The sequence below is a fragment of the Ipomoea triloba genome, chromosome 13 (genome assembly GCF_003576645.1).
Source record: "Ipomoea triloba cultivar NCNSP0323 chromosome 13, ASM357664v1".
NCBI classification, from domain to species: domain Eukaryota; kingdom Viridiplantae; phylum Streptophyta; class Magnoliopsida; order Solanales; family Convolvulaceae; genus Ipomoea; species Ipomoea triloba.
Window position 1 is genome coordinate 5,091,754 of NC_044928.1, and position 15,554 is coordinate 5,107,307.

Consider the following 15,554-nt stretch of genomic DNA (forward strand, 5'->3'; position numbering starts at 1 on the left):
TAAAGAGGAGGAGCTCTAATGACTCACTACCGACCACCTTATGTCTCCCACTTGGACCACCTAGGGCAATGAAGAGATGACTTGAGGGAACTTGATGAAAGGTTGCCTAATGCAATATTGGAGCTAAAAAATGATAGAGTTAACCTCAAGCAAGAGATTACACAAGAGATTAGGCAAGAAATCGCGACTATGAGGCAAGAGTCCAAAATAACCATGAAAACCATTGAAAATCAAATATCACAAATGTTTAGGATGATGTCGGAGAGACAATATGGACAATTGCCTAATACCATGGAGAACAACCCTAAGGAGAGGGTTAATGTTATAGCCGTGGTTGAGGAGGAAAACCTTAAACACCTTGATGTAATCGAGAAGGTGTGTGGTGGAGCCGGTTGTGATGAGAAGGTTGAAGAGAAGGAGGAAGCAAAGGTCACCTCTTGTGGCCAAACAAGTCATACCAAGGATACCACCTCTTGTGGTTTCCAAAACCAAAAGAAAGGGGACGAAAGAACTACTTCTTGTGGTCTTTCAAGCAAGGAAAATGGGGAGATCACCTCTTTTGATCTCAAAGCCAGAAAGAAAGAAAAGGTGCTTCCAAAGAACCAACCAAATACCATGGACAAGAAGGAGGCATGAGCAAAGAAAGGTACATTTAATGCTTTCTTGCAAAAATTTCATTGTGATGCCCAATTGAGAAAAATGCTAAATCTTGATGATGATGTTGAGGAGTTTGCTTGCATAAGCAATGAGACTTCGGCTCTAATCTCTAAGGGGTACCCAATTAAGAAGGGTGACCTCGGGGCGTTTGTTGTTCCCTGTGACATCAAGGACATGGAATTTAACAACGCCTTGGTCGATCTTGAAGCTTCCATTAACTTCATGCCTTCTTGTGTTCTTAAAAAAATGAAATTGCCTTACTTGAGTCCAACCCGACTCAATCTCTACCTTGCCGATGGGACCATCCCGTGTCCCAAAGGTATTGCGGAGGATATGTTGGTGAAGGTTGGAGAATTCATTGTCCCCCTTGATTTTGTAGTATGTGATATGGGCGTTGAGGATTCTTGTGGCCTGTTGATACATGGGAGACCATTTTTGGCAACTTGTGGTGCCATAATTGATGTTGGCATGGGTGAGATTACTCTTCGGATCAATGGGAATAGAGTAGTGTTGTAAAAAATCCTGCCTAAGCGCCGAAGACCAAACCAAAGTGGGAAATGGAAAGGTTGATGTGGAAAAACACTTGAACCCCCAAAGGTTGATTTGAATGGCTAAAAGAAAGAAAGTTGAGTCTAGCCAAGGACGTTAATTGTGGCGCTTCTTAGGAGGCACCCCAAGGCTATCTTGTGGATATTTGTTGTTATTCCTTTGTGTCTTTTTTGGTTTTTTTGTTGGTCTTTGTTCTTGGGACCCTTTGGAACTAATTTGCAAGAGTTGTGTGGATAATTTGGTTAGAAAATGGAACAAAGAAATTGTCAACAGTAGAGGAAAAGTAGGGGAGAAACTAGGCAGTTTCTATTTCGTCTCCACGAGCCAGTCCACAACGTGCCAGTCCATAAACGTTGTGGACTAGCTCATGGAAATAAAGCAAAAACTTCCACGTTTGTGATGAAATTGTTTTATGTATCGCGGTGAGGTGAATGTGATATGGAAGGGTGTTAAAACGAAGAGTCAAGACTCCCTGAGTGTCGTGTCTCTCAAGGATCGCGAATGGGAACGAATTAGTGTGTTGGCATTTAAGAGGTTGAAAGATAAGAGTTACGGGAATGGCTAGGCGTAGGATTCATTTGTAAGAGAGGGAAAGGTTGATAATGGTTGTGATAAAAATAAATGGAAAGGCGGAGATTGGGGCTTTAGGCTTCTCTATGTGGTCTATCTTTGTATGGTCTTGCGAGCAAAAGATGTGGATTAGACTAGGGAGTTCATGGCACTTTACCAAGTGGCGTCACACTTTGGACTCCCACATCCTCATTCGGTTGGGGCATTTCATCAAACACCTTGTCTACCACTCCTCTCGGACCCCGTCCTTTTGAACTAAGGGCGGAGATGTGGGTGAGTTAGACTCGTGAGTGGCCGCTATCGCGCACACACTCACTTCCTTTGGGTTTGCTACCTAATGTGGCCACACTAGGCACAAAGCTTAAAGAACATCATCCACACAAGTTCATCATCCAACAATCAAGAAACTCACAATTCAACTAGCAATTATATCAAACATCCACATAGTTTAGCCTTGGGGCCACCAATCCCCTTTCTAATCTACTCTAACATGCTAAAGAAACAAGAAAAAGGAATGAAATCTCAAAGAAACAAATATTAGATTAAGAATTGGAGAGAATAGTTACCACCCTCAAGAAGGGATTCTTTTACACTTTGTTCTTGAAATTCCAATCTTCATCGTTTCCCTTGAATCTAATCTAACCTAGAAGAAAAGGAATTTTCCCCTAAGAAACCCTCTACAATTTTCATATCTAAACTATTCTAAAAAAGCTCTCCCTAGGTTTAGGGCAAAAGGGATTTATATAGGTGACAAAAGGGAACAAATTTCCCGAAATGGCCCTTGGCCCGACCACGCATGCCACCACGCGTGGTGGTGGGCGTGGATGGTTTCTGGAAAGATTCCACGCCCCTCCACACGCGTGTTGGGCTGTGTGGGAAGGTGCTGCTTTGCTGCTTCGTTTGTCTTTTGCTCTGTTTTAGCCTCAAATCCCTTTCCAACCTGTAAAATACTTAAAAACTTTTCCTAGGATTGATGTTAGAAGATTTTAATCACATCTAAGCTAAAATGCACGAGATTTTTATGATCGGATGGCAAAACGTTACACTTCTATTCCATTTTAGACCCTTTTTACGCACCATTCTTGGTGCTTATCAGTTTGAAACCATGAGCATGGAAAATTTATGGAAAATTTCCAGAAACTTCCACGAGCATGTCCACGTCGTAGACTAGCTCGTGGACTATTTCCAGGAACTTCCATGCAAAAAGGCCACGAGCAGAAGAAAACGTGGAAATAAACCAGAAACTTCCACAAGCTAGTCCACGTCATGGAAGTGCATCAGAACGCGATTCGCAATTTAGCCTATTTAAACACCCCTTCCTCCTTATTCTCTCCATAAACACGAACCAAACTCAATCTCCATGAAGGTATTGCTCCTTTGCTAAGTTTTTCTTCAATCTTTGAACAAATATCAAGCCCTAATATTCCAAAGAAACATCTTCAAAAGGTAAAAGCTTCAAACTTCATTCTTCCATAGCCATGTTTATGAAGCTTTCTCTCTACAAATTCTTGATATTGATTCTACATTGTCTATTCAAATTGATGGTTGAAACTTGTGAAAAATGGTTAGTTTTGCATCTTAGAACAATGTTTTATTGAATTCTTGTGATTAATTTGAATATCTTGTGATGTTTGCAATTCTTGAAGAACTCTAGTTTTGAAATTGAGAAATTTTGCATGTGGGTTGATGATAAGCATGCAATTGATGATGAAAATTGGTTGAAAACATGTTTTTATGCTTATTTGTAGAAGGAATTTGATTTTGCACACACATTCTTGATGAAATTGCACTCACACTCTTCAACAAAAAGTATATTTTATCTTTGAATGGATTGGCCAAGACCTTGGGTATCTAGACCCAAGAGGAGATAGAGAGTCCCGCTTTTCACAATTACCAGACCAATTTCTATATGTAAGGAGAAGTGGCGGCATATTGGAAGGAAATTTTGGGCAATGCTTCCTAGTACAACTCAAGCAACTTGCACGTCGCGGACATCAAAAGCAACACCCACACGGCGGTAAGGCTAGCTTTGGCAATCAATTTCTCTAGAAGGACATCAAACTTGAACAAAGCCTACCACATGGATCTCTTTTACTTGTAGAGTATGGAGAACAACAAATCTATCAACATGGGCGTGCAAGTGAGGAAGTGGCTAGCATCTCAAAGCAAGACCAATGTTCAAAGTGTTTTCATCGGACCCTTAATGATCGAGTTGTGTTGTGGCTTAGGGCTGGAAGAAAATGACACTCCTTCGCACCCATGGAGACACACTTACTAGACAAGGAGAAGAGATTGCTAGACAAAGGGAGGCCATAGAAAGGCAAGGCCAAGTGATTGATGAGCTTCAAGCTCAATTCATGTACCATTTCCACCCTCCATCCCAAGGCGGAGACCACGGATCCACACACACCAAGGCAAGGCAAGGAAGGAAAGAAAGAAGAAGGAAGATAGAAAGAAGAAGGAAGAGAGAAAGAAGAAAAAGAAAATTTTGATTGATGTTTTAAGTTGTTGTTCCAATTGTCCCATCACAACATTAGGTTCCTTATGCGTGGGGTTCCACCTTAATTTATTTACTTTTCGTTGCTTTTACTTGCTTTCTAGTTCGTATGTTGTTTGCTTCTAGACAATTTACATTTCTTGCAAGTTTAATTCCTAGACTTTTAATTGTTGATTTTAGTTGAAGTTTTTTTCTTTAGCATGTTTTAGCCTAGAATATGTTTGATGTTTCTTTAGCTTGATGTTGTTTTTACTTTGCATTTGAGTCATGCTAAAGAAGTTAAATGTGGCTCTCTTGGGAGGCACCCCAAGCATTATACAAAAAAAAAAAAGAGAAACAAAGAAAATAAAAGGAGTAGCTTCCTACTCCATTGCACTTCAATTGTTCATATGCTAACATTTTTCTTATAGCATTGATGGCGGAGGCAAGCATGGTTTGAAGCTAAAGTGTGGAAAAGAAAAGGGATGCTCACTTGGTTGTAAACCTCTAATCCTTTTTTACTTTTGAATGCCCTGTTTTCATTTCTAAAGTGTGGAAACAAAAAAAAAAAAAAAAAAAAAAAAAAAAAAAAAGAGGTCTTTTACATGACACATGGCACATATGATGAACACTCCATTTGTTTTTTTTTTTTTTTTTGAAAGCATGAGCACTCCATTTGTTAATTCACAAAAGGGTAATGTTTTGTAACCCCGAACCCCAGAAACACTTCTAAAGAGTGGAAAGGGGTTTGTTTGATTTCAATAAACTCGTGCTCCTTTATTCCACTTGTCCTCAAGGCAACATTGAGGATGATGTTTGGTTTGAAGTGTGGAAAGGACACACTTTGTGCTTAATTGAATTTGATTGCTTAATTGATCAATTGGTTTTGTTTGATTGGGTGTATTCGATTTTGGAGAGTGTGTCATTATTTATGCTATCTAGGAAGAGTTTTGATCATGTGCCAATAAAGTTTTTATTCTTGGAATATCCTTAGGAAGTTTTTCCTTTTGCACCAAATTGAAATGCTTGGAACCAAAGAGGTTCAAAATCGTGTGTGTTTGCATGTTGTTCACCTCTTATTTTATTAGGACCTTAGTCAAGGATCTCTCGAAGTGCGAGTGTGCACACCTTAACTTGAGAAGGATAATGGTTGTTAGGAACCCCGAACCATTGATTTTGATGATACCAAAGACCCGAGGAGACCCCCCATTTCTTACTTTGTCTTTTATAAGCTTAGAGGGATGTTTTCTTGTCTTAAGTCTTAGTCAGTAGATGTGTTTTGACCTTAAAGAATGATTTGTTGTCATTCCGGGACAAGCCTTCATAATATAGTCCTCAAGCCGAAGACTTGAAGCTACGAAGAGTTGAAGATTGATAACACGAAGACTTGAAGAACCGAAGACTGAAGACTGAGAATGCTTAAGGCCAAAAAATGGAAGGGTCGAACCCTTGAATCCGAACAATCAAAAGGTGATTGATTCGAGGAGATGATAGGAATGATAAGGTCAATCATTCTCACGAGTACCCAAGGAATTAGACATTCTCTGATGATTGTCTTATCTATAGCCTTGAGGATGGGTATAACGTGAATGTCAAATTGGATCCTAGGCAACGATCCCAATGAGCATTTAATGATTGTCACCTTTTTGTGAGACAAAAGACAAATTGTCCTTGCATAAAAGTAAACAAACGGCTAGAAAAGTATTGACATTCTGAAAAGGTCAACCTTTACCCATTGGATATTACACACTGTACAATAGGTTTGGAAATTTCAGGTTCCTTCCAACGGATCTGAAATTCCCACCTATAAATAGTCTTGTCCCATCACACTTGAACAAGGTTGGAAAAAGCGAAAAAGTCATTAGCAAGCAATATTACTTTCAGTGTGTCAAAATACTCAAAAAGCTCAAAGTTATATCCAGATTGAAAAAGAGATCTTGTGAAGCTCAATTGTTGAAATCAAGAAGTTCAAACGCAAGAATCTCAAAGTTGGAGAAACATCTCAACCTTTTTCAACCATCTCTACTTGTGAAGTAGAAAGAGGCGGAGTAAACTTTGAAAGAGTTGAAAAACCTGATTGAGCCTGGCTACCAAGCTTAGTGATCAAAGGAGCACGTTGTAAAGGAGTTTGTACTATTAAAGGGAATATAGTGCAAACATTCACGTGTTGTGAAGAAGAGTGGAGCAGGCTTCATTAACAGCCAAACCACTATAAAAATCCTTCTCTCTCTATCTTTAATTTTTCGTACTGCATTGCATGCCACTATAAAATAACCCTTGTGCAAAGTAAACTTAAAACTTTGGCATAACCTTTTATCCACTGCGTTTTCACACTTTAATCTAGTAAAAAGCTTTCAAAATTTTCTGTGAGTCTATTCAACCCCCCCGCCCCCCCTTCTAGATTCACACCTCTACCACCGGGACCAACAAGTGTTATCAAAGCGGTAACCTTGAATGATGAACACTCTGTGTATACTGCCTAGTGATCCTCTTTAAAAATTCAAAAATCTACTTTATTCTTTGCACTATGTCTAAGATGGAACATCATAGGCATTTCCTCATGTTTAATCTAGATAAATTTGATGACTGGAAAGTGCGAATGCAGGCTCACTTGTCTGCCATTCATGATGAGATGTGGGACGTGATTACTGATGGTCCCATCAAGATCCTACAGGTGAATACCAACCGAGCCGCTGATGATCCAACAGCACCAGCAATGATATCGAAGGATAAATCTTTACTGACAACCGAGGAAAGAACTTGGGCGAACCTTGACAATATTGCCAAGGATATACTCTACAAGGCTCTGGATGAGTCACTATTCCCCCGGGTGAGAAAGTGCAAATCGGCTAAGGACATCTGGGGTACACCCATGCAAATAGGAGAAGGTGACGAGCAAGAAAAGGAAAATAAGCTGACAATTGCCATGAAAAGATTTGAGGACTTCAAACTCGGCACAAAAGAATCCATAACTGATATGGAAGCCTGGTTCATGAAGTTGCTTATGGACATTCGAGACCTTGATGAGGAGAACCTCTCTCAAAAGCAGATAAACCTAAAAATTCTCCGAGGACTACCGAAGAGTTGGGAGATGAAAGTTGTTGCCATGCGAGATCACCGAGACCTGAAAACAACGAGCATTACTCAGATCTTCAGTGACTTAAAAGCTTTTGAATTCGAGAAAGAAGCATTACCTGATGAAGAACCTGAGACAAGAAACGTGGCTCTAGTTGCGAGTCAACAACCATCATCATCAATCATAAGGTCGAATTCTAACCCATCTGATTTATTCACTGACGATCAATCTGCCTTGTTTATGAGGAAGTTCAAGAGGTTCATGAGGAAAAACCAGACTCATGACAATTCCGAAAAGTCAAGATCGACGAAGCATAGAAATGCTGACAAGCCTAGCGGATCAAGAACACGTGACACCGAGGAAGTACAGATGTTGTGCTATAACTGTCGTAAGCCTGGACACTTCAAAGTTGAATGTCCCTATCCGATAGTCAAGAAAAATCAAGAAGAATACGGCAACTACAGGAAGAGTTCGGGAAACTACAGCAATTCGAAGAATGCATCAAGTGATACAAATGATCAACCCAGTAATCACTCCGGAAACAATCCGAAGGGTGACAGACGAAGAAAGGCTCTAGCCGTGGAAGAGAAACCATAAGAAAAGACTGACGAACCATGCACATCAAGCTCCAACTCAGAAAGTGACAGTTCAGATGACGAAAAGGGACTCCTATGTCTTTTCAGTCAAGAGGATTCGGATGAAGAATTATGCTTAATGACTGAAGAAGAAGAGGTAACTTCACAAAACTGCTCATCTGATTATAGTTCTGAATCTAGCCATCATGAAAATCCTAGGGAAGCATTCGAAAGAATGATGAAGGATTTTAATGTTATTGAAAACTCACATTTCAAACTTAAGGAAGAGAATGCTCAGTTATTAGCAGAAAGACAAGATCTCGAGGACTTAAAATCCAAAAATGCTGAGATGCTTGAATCTATAAGCCAGCTTGAGAAGTAAATTCATCTTCTTAAGGAAGAATGTAAAGTGAAAGATGATAGAGAGCAAAATCTACGTGCAGTAATTGCGACGTTTACTAATTCATCCAGAATAATGGATCGAATGGTAGATGATCAAAGACCATCAGGGAGTAGAACTGGACTTGGTTATAACTCCAGTTCTCATCCACATGTCTTCTTAACACGACTAACAGACCCTTCTACTAGTGGAGGTTTAAACTATGTATTTTGTCCAAGGACAAACTGAAAATCTTGAGCCAATGATCAATGCTGACAATGGAAAAGAACCACAATCAACGAGCCTGTGACACCTCGAAAATTTGGTAAGTATTTTTTTCTTGAGAAAATATTATTTTCAAAATTATTTATATTACTTCAACCTTTTATGTAGCCCAAAAGAATTTTTGGAAATTTTGGCAAAATATTTTTCGGCTATATATCAATGTATACAATGTATTTCAAAATTTTTACAAGGATTAATTTGGCTTGATGGGCAAAGCCTTAAAAATTATTTAAGAGTTCTATGGTTCTAATCTTGGCAACAATAAATTTATTTTTAAAGTCATATTATACTATTATTCGTATCCCTATATATATATATATATATATATATATATATATATATATATATATATATATATATATAAATTGTGATTAGTATTACATAAAGAGTTGATGTAGTTTGTTGGTTTAGAGCTTTGGTGTTGTACATGAGGGCTCAGGTTTGAATCTCCTATGTGTTATAGTTCTTTTTAAGAAAGAAAATAAATAAGGTGTCCTATGTGTTATAGTTCTTTTTAAGAAAGAAAATAAATAAGGTGGCGTGAGATGAAGAGAAAATGGTGTGATTATGTTTTGACAGAAAATGATTTAGTTGTATTTTTAGGATGATGATGATTAGTGTTTTATTAATAATAATTATAATAATGAGGATATGATTGATGAATAATAAAATAATGATTTGTGAAATCTTTGACTATTGAGAAAGGAAGGCCAAAATTTTGGGAAAATTGATTGGCAATAAATTTTGGGTGAGAAGTTATGTTGTGAAGTGTATATATATTTATGTGTGCCTGCGATGAGTATTGAGGAGAAGAAAACAAAATGGGGGATTTTTGTTGATTTGTGTGAATAAAAGCAAAAGAAAGAAGAATGGTCAAAGAAATAAGAGGGGGAGGATTCGGCAGTAGCTAGCAGGGGAGAAAGAAAAGAAAAAGAAAGGAAAGGGAGAAGGGAAGAATTCGGGGAGCAAATTTCATGTGATTTTCGCTTGAGATTTTGGTTCTTAGTTAAGATTTTATGTTCACCAAAATTACTATTTTCCCCGAATATTGTATGTGTTGATATTATATATGTGATATTATATGATATATGCTATTCATTTGAACACAAGTACATTTATCGATAAATGGTAACATTGTGAGTGGTAATTCTCGAGATATCGAGAATGGGTCTCGATGTATCGAGCCCGTGTGTTGTGTAATTACTTGGATTGGAATTTTTGGTGTAATATATTTATATGGTAAAATTAAATTACTATTTCATGGATTATTATGGAGAATTTATTTTTGGAGAAAATTGATTGTATTAAGAAATTATTCATGGGAGTATTACGATATGAGAAATGATCCATAAATTGCATAAATGATTATGTTGGGAAAATTACCCATATTGGAAAATTATATATTTTTGAAAAAAAATGTATATCTAAAAAGAAAATACAATTTGATGAAACCACAAAATTTGGGAGGTGTTCAATAGAGAAATTGTTCACTTGGGGCTATTCACTACCCGGAGGCTTGGAATCCGATGGGTGTGTACACAAAGGTTATGATCCAGTTTTCAAATTTTATAAGGGTGAGGTAGCAAGAGTAGCTACTTGGATCATATACTACCCGGAGGGCTTGGAATCCCACGGGGGTGTACACATAGGTGGTAGTTCAGTTTCTAACCGTGGATTTCTGATATGAGTATCTATTCTCCTTGTATATATACAAATTTTGAGTTGAAATATTCTCCACATTTATATATATATATTAATGGAAAATGTTTGAGAAAAACAATATTATTATATTATACAAAGTATACGTACATATGATTTTGAAAAGAGAATATGTGATTTTGAAAATATAAAATCCAAGCCTATATTTTACGGGGTGAAGTGATTCTTACTTAGCTTATGCTTATTTTTGTCTATACCATGTTTTTGTATTAAATAACTTTACAGGTGAACATGGATAAGAATTGAGATGGACTCAAGTTGAGGATGGAATTTAGTCTATTTAAGAATAGACTGTTTTGAGAAGATTTATTATTTTTGAGGAGTTTATTTATCCATTCATTGTTGTAAATGTATTTAAATGTATTAAGTTTGAATTTGGATTATTTATTGTAAGTTTGGAGTTAGCCTTAGCGTTTGGGTATAGGAAAGATGCCTAAGCGTGGTGGTAACACTCGATTTTATTTGGATTATTAATGCTTCCGCTATGATTGTAGTAATTTTCAATTAAAAAAAATATTTTAAGGAAAATAAGGTATGAAAATTGGGGTGTTACAGAGCCAATCCAATGGTTCAGCTGAAACACGAATTGTGGAACCTATGAAAGGAAGTTCCTTATACAGTAACCCGAGGAGTCATCAAACACCTCGGTACAGACCTCGCACACAAAACTATCATAGTTTTATTACAAATGGTCAACCAAATAGGAACAACCAATCAAAAGGGAAATTCCTAAGCAAAAAGAGGCAACAATATTCACCGAGGCAACACAAGGGTAGACCTCAGCGTAAGCCGAGTCCTTACCCGAATAGTGCCAAGAATTTCAAAAGGTTCTCTAGTAAGCATAAAGGTAGTTGTAATACCCCGTATTTTCCTAACATTATTATTTTATCCTAAGGCGTTGACATTCATAAGTTATGATCTTCAGATATTTCAAAAGAATTTTTATAAGTGAGTATAGTTGTTATTAAGCTGCGATCGAACGTCCCGGTCACGAACCGTAAAAATTTTAAGAGCTAGTATTCGGACCCGTTTGTCATAGGAAATGGATTTTTAGACAACATACTATTATTCTTGAATTTCCTATTTAATTAAATCAGCTCATAGCAGCGAAAATTTAATTTGATCGTACATCGCTAAATTTCGCGGGGCACCGAACCTAGCCCAATTTTGAGGGTTAGTCTGGAATAAATTTTTAGTTTCGGAAATTATTCTATCTGGATTATTTTCTACCGAAACTTTATCTGTTTGGACCTCAACTGATAAGTTGGAAGATATTTTATTATTTTATTATTTTTTTTCCAATCTTATCACATAAGATTGTGATGTAGTATAAAAGCCAATTTTTTTTCCTTTTTCCCTTGCTTTTGCCGAAATGAAGAGGAGAGGAGAGAGAAAGAGATCATCTTCATCATCTTCTTCCTCCATTGCTTCCATAGCTAATTTCCTTCACATCTCTCAAGAACGTTCGGTAAATCTTCGATTTTATTCGGTAAAAAGTTCTATTTTCCTTCCTAGAGCATGAATTTGAGAGTAATTTCTTGAAATCTCTTGTTATGGTGGTGCTTTTGATCCTAGGGTTTAAGGTGAAATTGGGGAAATCAACTCCAAAAGCCTTCTACGAGAACTAGTAACCCGGTTGAGGTAAGGAATTCCCTTAAGTTGGTTTAGTCACTTGAAATTAGATAATTGATTATTTGGTTGAAATATGGTGTTTTGGAGCTTTGGGAATATTTTTGTATACATGTTCATAGCTTGGATATGCTTGTATATGTTGTATTTATGTCCATATAGGCTTATACTTGTGAAAATAGTGAAAGGAAATCAGGGTAGATTCTGACAGTAACTTCCGAGATTTATTGGGAAAAATTGGTAAGGTATTTTGATCCTATTTTTTTTAGACATGTAGTTCTATAAGTGTAGAACCCGCATATAAAATTTCATAATGATCGGAGTAGTGGAAGTATGGTTTTCGAATTTTTCTCCAAAACTGGTCCAGAGAGAAAAATTCTGGACAGCACACTGCCAAAGGCAAAGATGGAATTTTCTGTGTTCATTCGCTGACCAAAATGACCAAAACCTTTTATGGACATCAAGTACTATGAGTTGGGGTTCTACCATAAAAATTTCAAGTGAAAAAGAGTTCGGGAACTATTTTTACCGGCTCAATCTTTCGGACTGCGCCAAGCTGAATTACTGTCCAGAATAGGCAGAACGTGTTGGACGCGGACCTGGACGCGCGTCCACTGCGCGTCCAGTGGAGTCCAGTAGGTTCGAGAGTAAGATTAAATGGTGTAAGCTTGATTATTGATTATTGATGTTTAGATGATGTGGTTGTTTGATGTTCGTGAGATCAAACTAAGCTTGATTGTTGTTGATGTTAGATGATGGAATGGTAAGGATCCTAAGAGATTATTAGGAGTATAAACATGATGATGTTGGACCGATTTTGATACTGATGATGGTGGCGTTTATTAAGCTTAATGGTGATTAGTATATTGCTAAATTATGGGTTATGGTGACTAATTAGTTTGATTATGGACTTATAATGATTAAGGATGCTTAGTGATAGTTGAAATAGGAATTTATGAGCTTTATGTTGAGGTGTTTAAGTGCAAATATTATTGATTTTGGGAATGATTAAGGATTAATGATGAACTGATTATGTTAAGTATGTTGATGATTGGGTGATGATAATTAAATTTTGATGAAGTAATAATGAGGATGAGATTATAAATTAGTGGTGTTGAAGGTACTGTAATGTTGTCATTGATGGTGGATTATGAAGAAATTAAGGTTAAGGGGTTAGATATGGATTAAGTATAGTGAGGAGGTAATTAGTAGTTATTAAGTATGAATTACTTATGGGTTATGTATGATGTTGTTGCTTGAAGCTTAGGGATGATGTTAATATTATTGTTGTCGAAGTGATCTGTTTATATGATTTGTTAGTGGTGAAATTACTGCTAAGGATAGAGTTAAATAAGGATGATGGAATAATGAATAATGTTATTGATAATGGTGATGTCACTAAGTTGTTGAGCTAATTGACGATTATAGGTGAGGATGCATATTACCGTATGGTGATAATGAAGTGTGTGGCAATGAGGGGTTCATGGTTTAATAGTAATTATTAAATGTGAAGCATGATATGATAATTGTTGGTGATGATGCTACTATAATTAGAGGATAATTAGGCTTAGTTTCTAATCATGGTAATTTTTGACATTGATGATGGGTTAAGAGATCATAATTACGTTATTATTATTATTATTATATATATATATATATATATATATATATATATATATATATATATATATGCGAAAGTATGTTTATACTGTTTAAAGTGCATAAGTGAGAAAGTAAAGAATGTGATAAAATGAAATTATGGTGTGAAGTTAGAGACTATTCCTTTTAACATTCACAATGGATTCACAAACAATGGGCCCTGAAGTGATTGGTGTTAACCACGTTGAGTAACCTTGTAGAAACATATCCAGGGTTACTAGAGCTAGTGACTAACCTGCGGGCTTGGAATCCCGACAAGGGGTGTGCACACTAAAGGTCCTAGATCTGCTTCCCCTAGTTGGAATAACTAGGTTGTGGTGAGGTGGTGGAAATGAGAAGGAAATGGTGGTGTTAATTGGAATATTTTTAACTTTATTATGGTAAAAGCTGGTTATTACTATTTAAATGCTTATATAATTATGACCGTGATGATGAGTATGATTATGGAGTACCGATGAGAATTGGATTGTAATATGGACTGAAATTTATGATAAGGAGTAACATTAAGGATGTTAATATGAATGGTGCTAGGAATCGATTGATTCATAAATGGTTGACTATGGGTTCGTACCATTATAATAATAGTATTAAGAATGGATATATGTAGTGTTAGTGGAATTTATATAAGGTTATAACTAGGTAGATGGATTTCAAGTAAGAGACAGGTGAATGTTGATTCACTAAACACTTTTTGTACAAGTCTTCATTGTTAACTTATTTTCAGGTGAAATCTCATCAAATGGGTATAGTTACAAAACTCTCTTATGCGTGTTTTCAAACCTTTGTCTACTTTTAAATGACATTGGATTTCCTTACTTAGCCGTCGCGCTAACTACACTTCAATGTGTTCTTATCAGTTGCAGATTAGTGTGGACCCCTGTAGCCCAGCGAGCTCTGAACAGAAGGGAAGTACAAGTTGAGGTCTACTCTATCTTAGAATAGTTACTCTGGAAGGAGGACTTCCTTATGTATTAAGTTTGATATTGATGTTGTAGTTTGATGTTATTTTGAGGTTGTAAGTTTAGCCTTAACGTTTAGGTATAGGAGAGATACCTAAGCGTGGCGGTAACACCCAGTTTTCTGCTGGTTAGATGTAAGCTTCCGCGACGCATTAGCAGTGATTTTGTAATACAAGTAAGAGTTGAAAATTGGGGTGTTACAGTAGTGACGGTAGACTTTATCCCAGTGATGAGGACTGGTTGATGGACTATGAACCTATGACAAGAGCGAAGTTTCTGCTCACACATAGACATATGCAGACCTCATACACTAGGATAAATACGAATAAGCAAACACCCTCATATCAAAAGGTTTATTCACCCAAGTCTCCTCAAGCCTATTATGCTATACCATATAGTTATCATGTTTTTAACGGGTACCGTGGACAAAGCTTACAAGTTTTAGGTTTGCATGGATGTCTAAGCTTACCACTAACCCGAAAGGACCCAAGAAGGTATGGGTACCTAAAACAACCTAATCTTTGAATGTAGGAAAATAAGACCATATGGTATGTAGATAGTGGATGCTCAAGACACATGACTGGTGACAAATCCGAATTGAGCAATTTAAAGGCGAAGAATGGTCCTAAAGTTGTTTTTGGTGGAAAATCAAGTGGACGAACCATGGGCATTGGAGAAATAACGAAGAATGGTCTGACTATTCAAGAAGTCTCATTTGTTGAAGGACTAAAGTTCAATCTTTTGAGCACAAGCCAATTCTGTGACAAAGGATATAAAGTGGAATTCTCCAAAGATCTCTGTCAAGTCATTTCAGAAAAGAGTCATGAAGTTGTAATTACTGCCAGATGGAGAAAGAACATGTTGTGGTCACATGGGAATCAGCAAAGCTGAATACATGCTTAGTTGCCAAAAGCAAGAGCGATTTAAGTTGGGAATGTCACCATAAACCATCTCAATTTCAAGGCCATCAACAAGCTTGCAAAAAGAGGATTGGTCGAAGGGTTACCCAATGTAACTTATG

General features: G+C 36.9%; 1 protein-coding gene across 1 annotated transcript; it reads left to right on the plus strand.

Moving 5' to 3' along the window:
• Positions 1–699: 699 nt before the first annotated feature.
• Positions 700–1,173, plus strand: LOC116001086. The gene has a single exon (XM_031240987.1). It carries the CDS (start codon positions 700–702, stop codon positions 1,171–1,173), a length of 474 nt encoding a protein of 157 aa, XP_031096847.1.
• The last annotated feature ends 14,381 nt before the right edge of the window (positions 1,174–15,554 follow it).

Excerpts from the sequence above, each read along its gene's own strand:
- LOC116001086 (XM_031240987.1), top strand. The coding sequence starts at position 700 with ATGCTAAATCTTGATGATGATGTTGAGGAGTTTGCTTGCATAAGCAAT.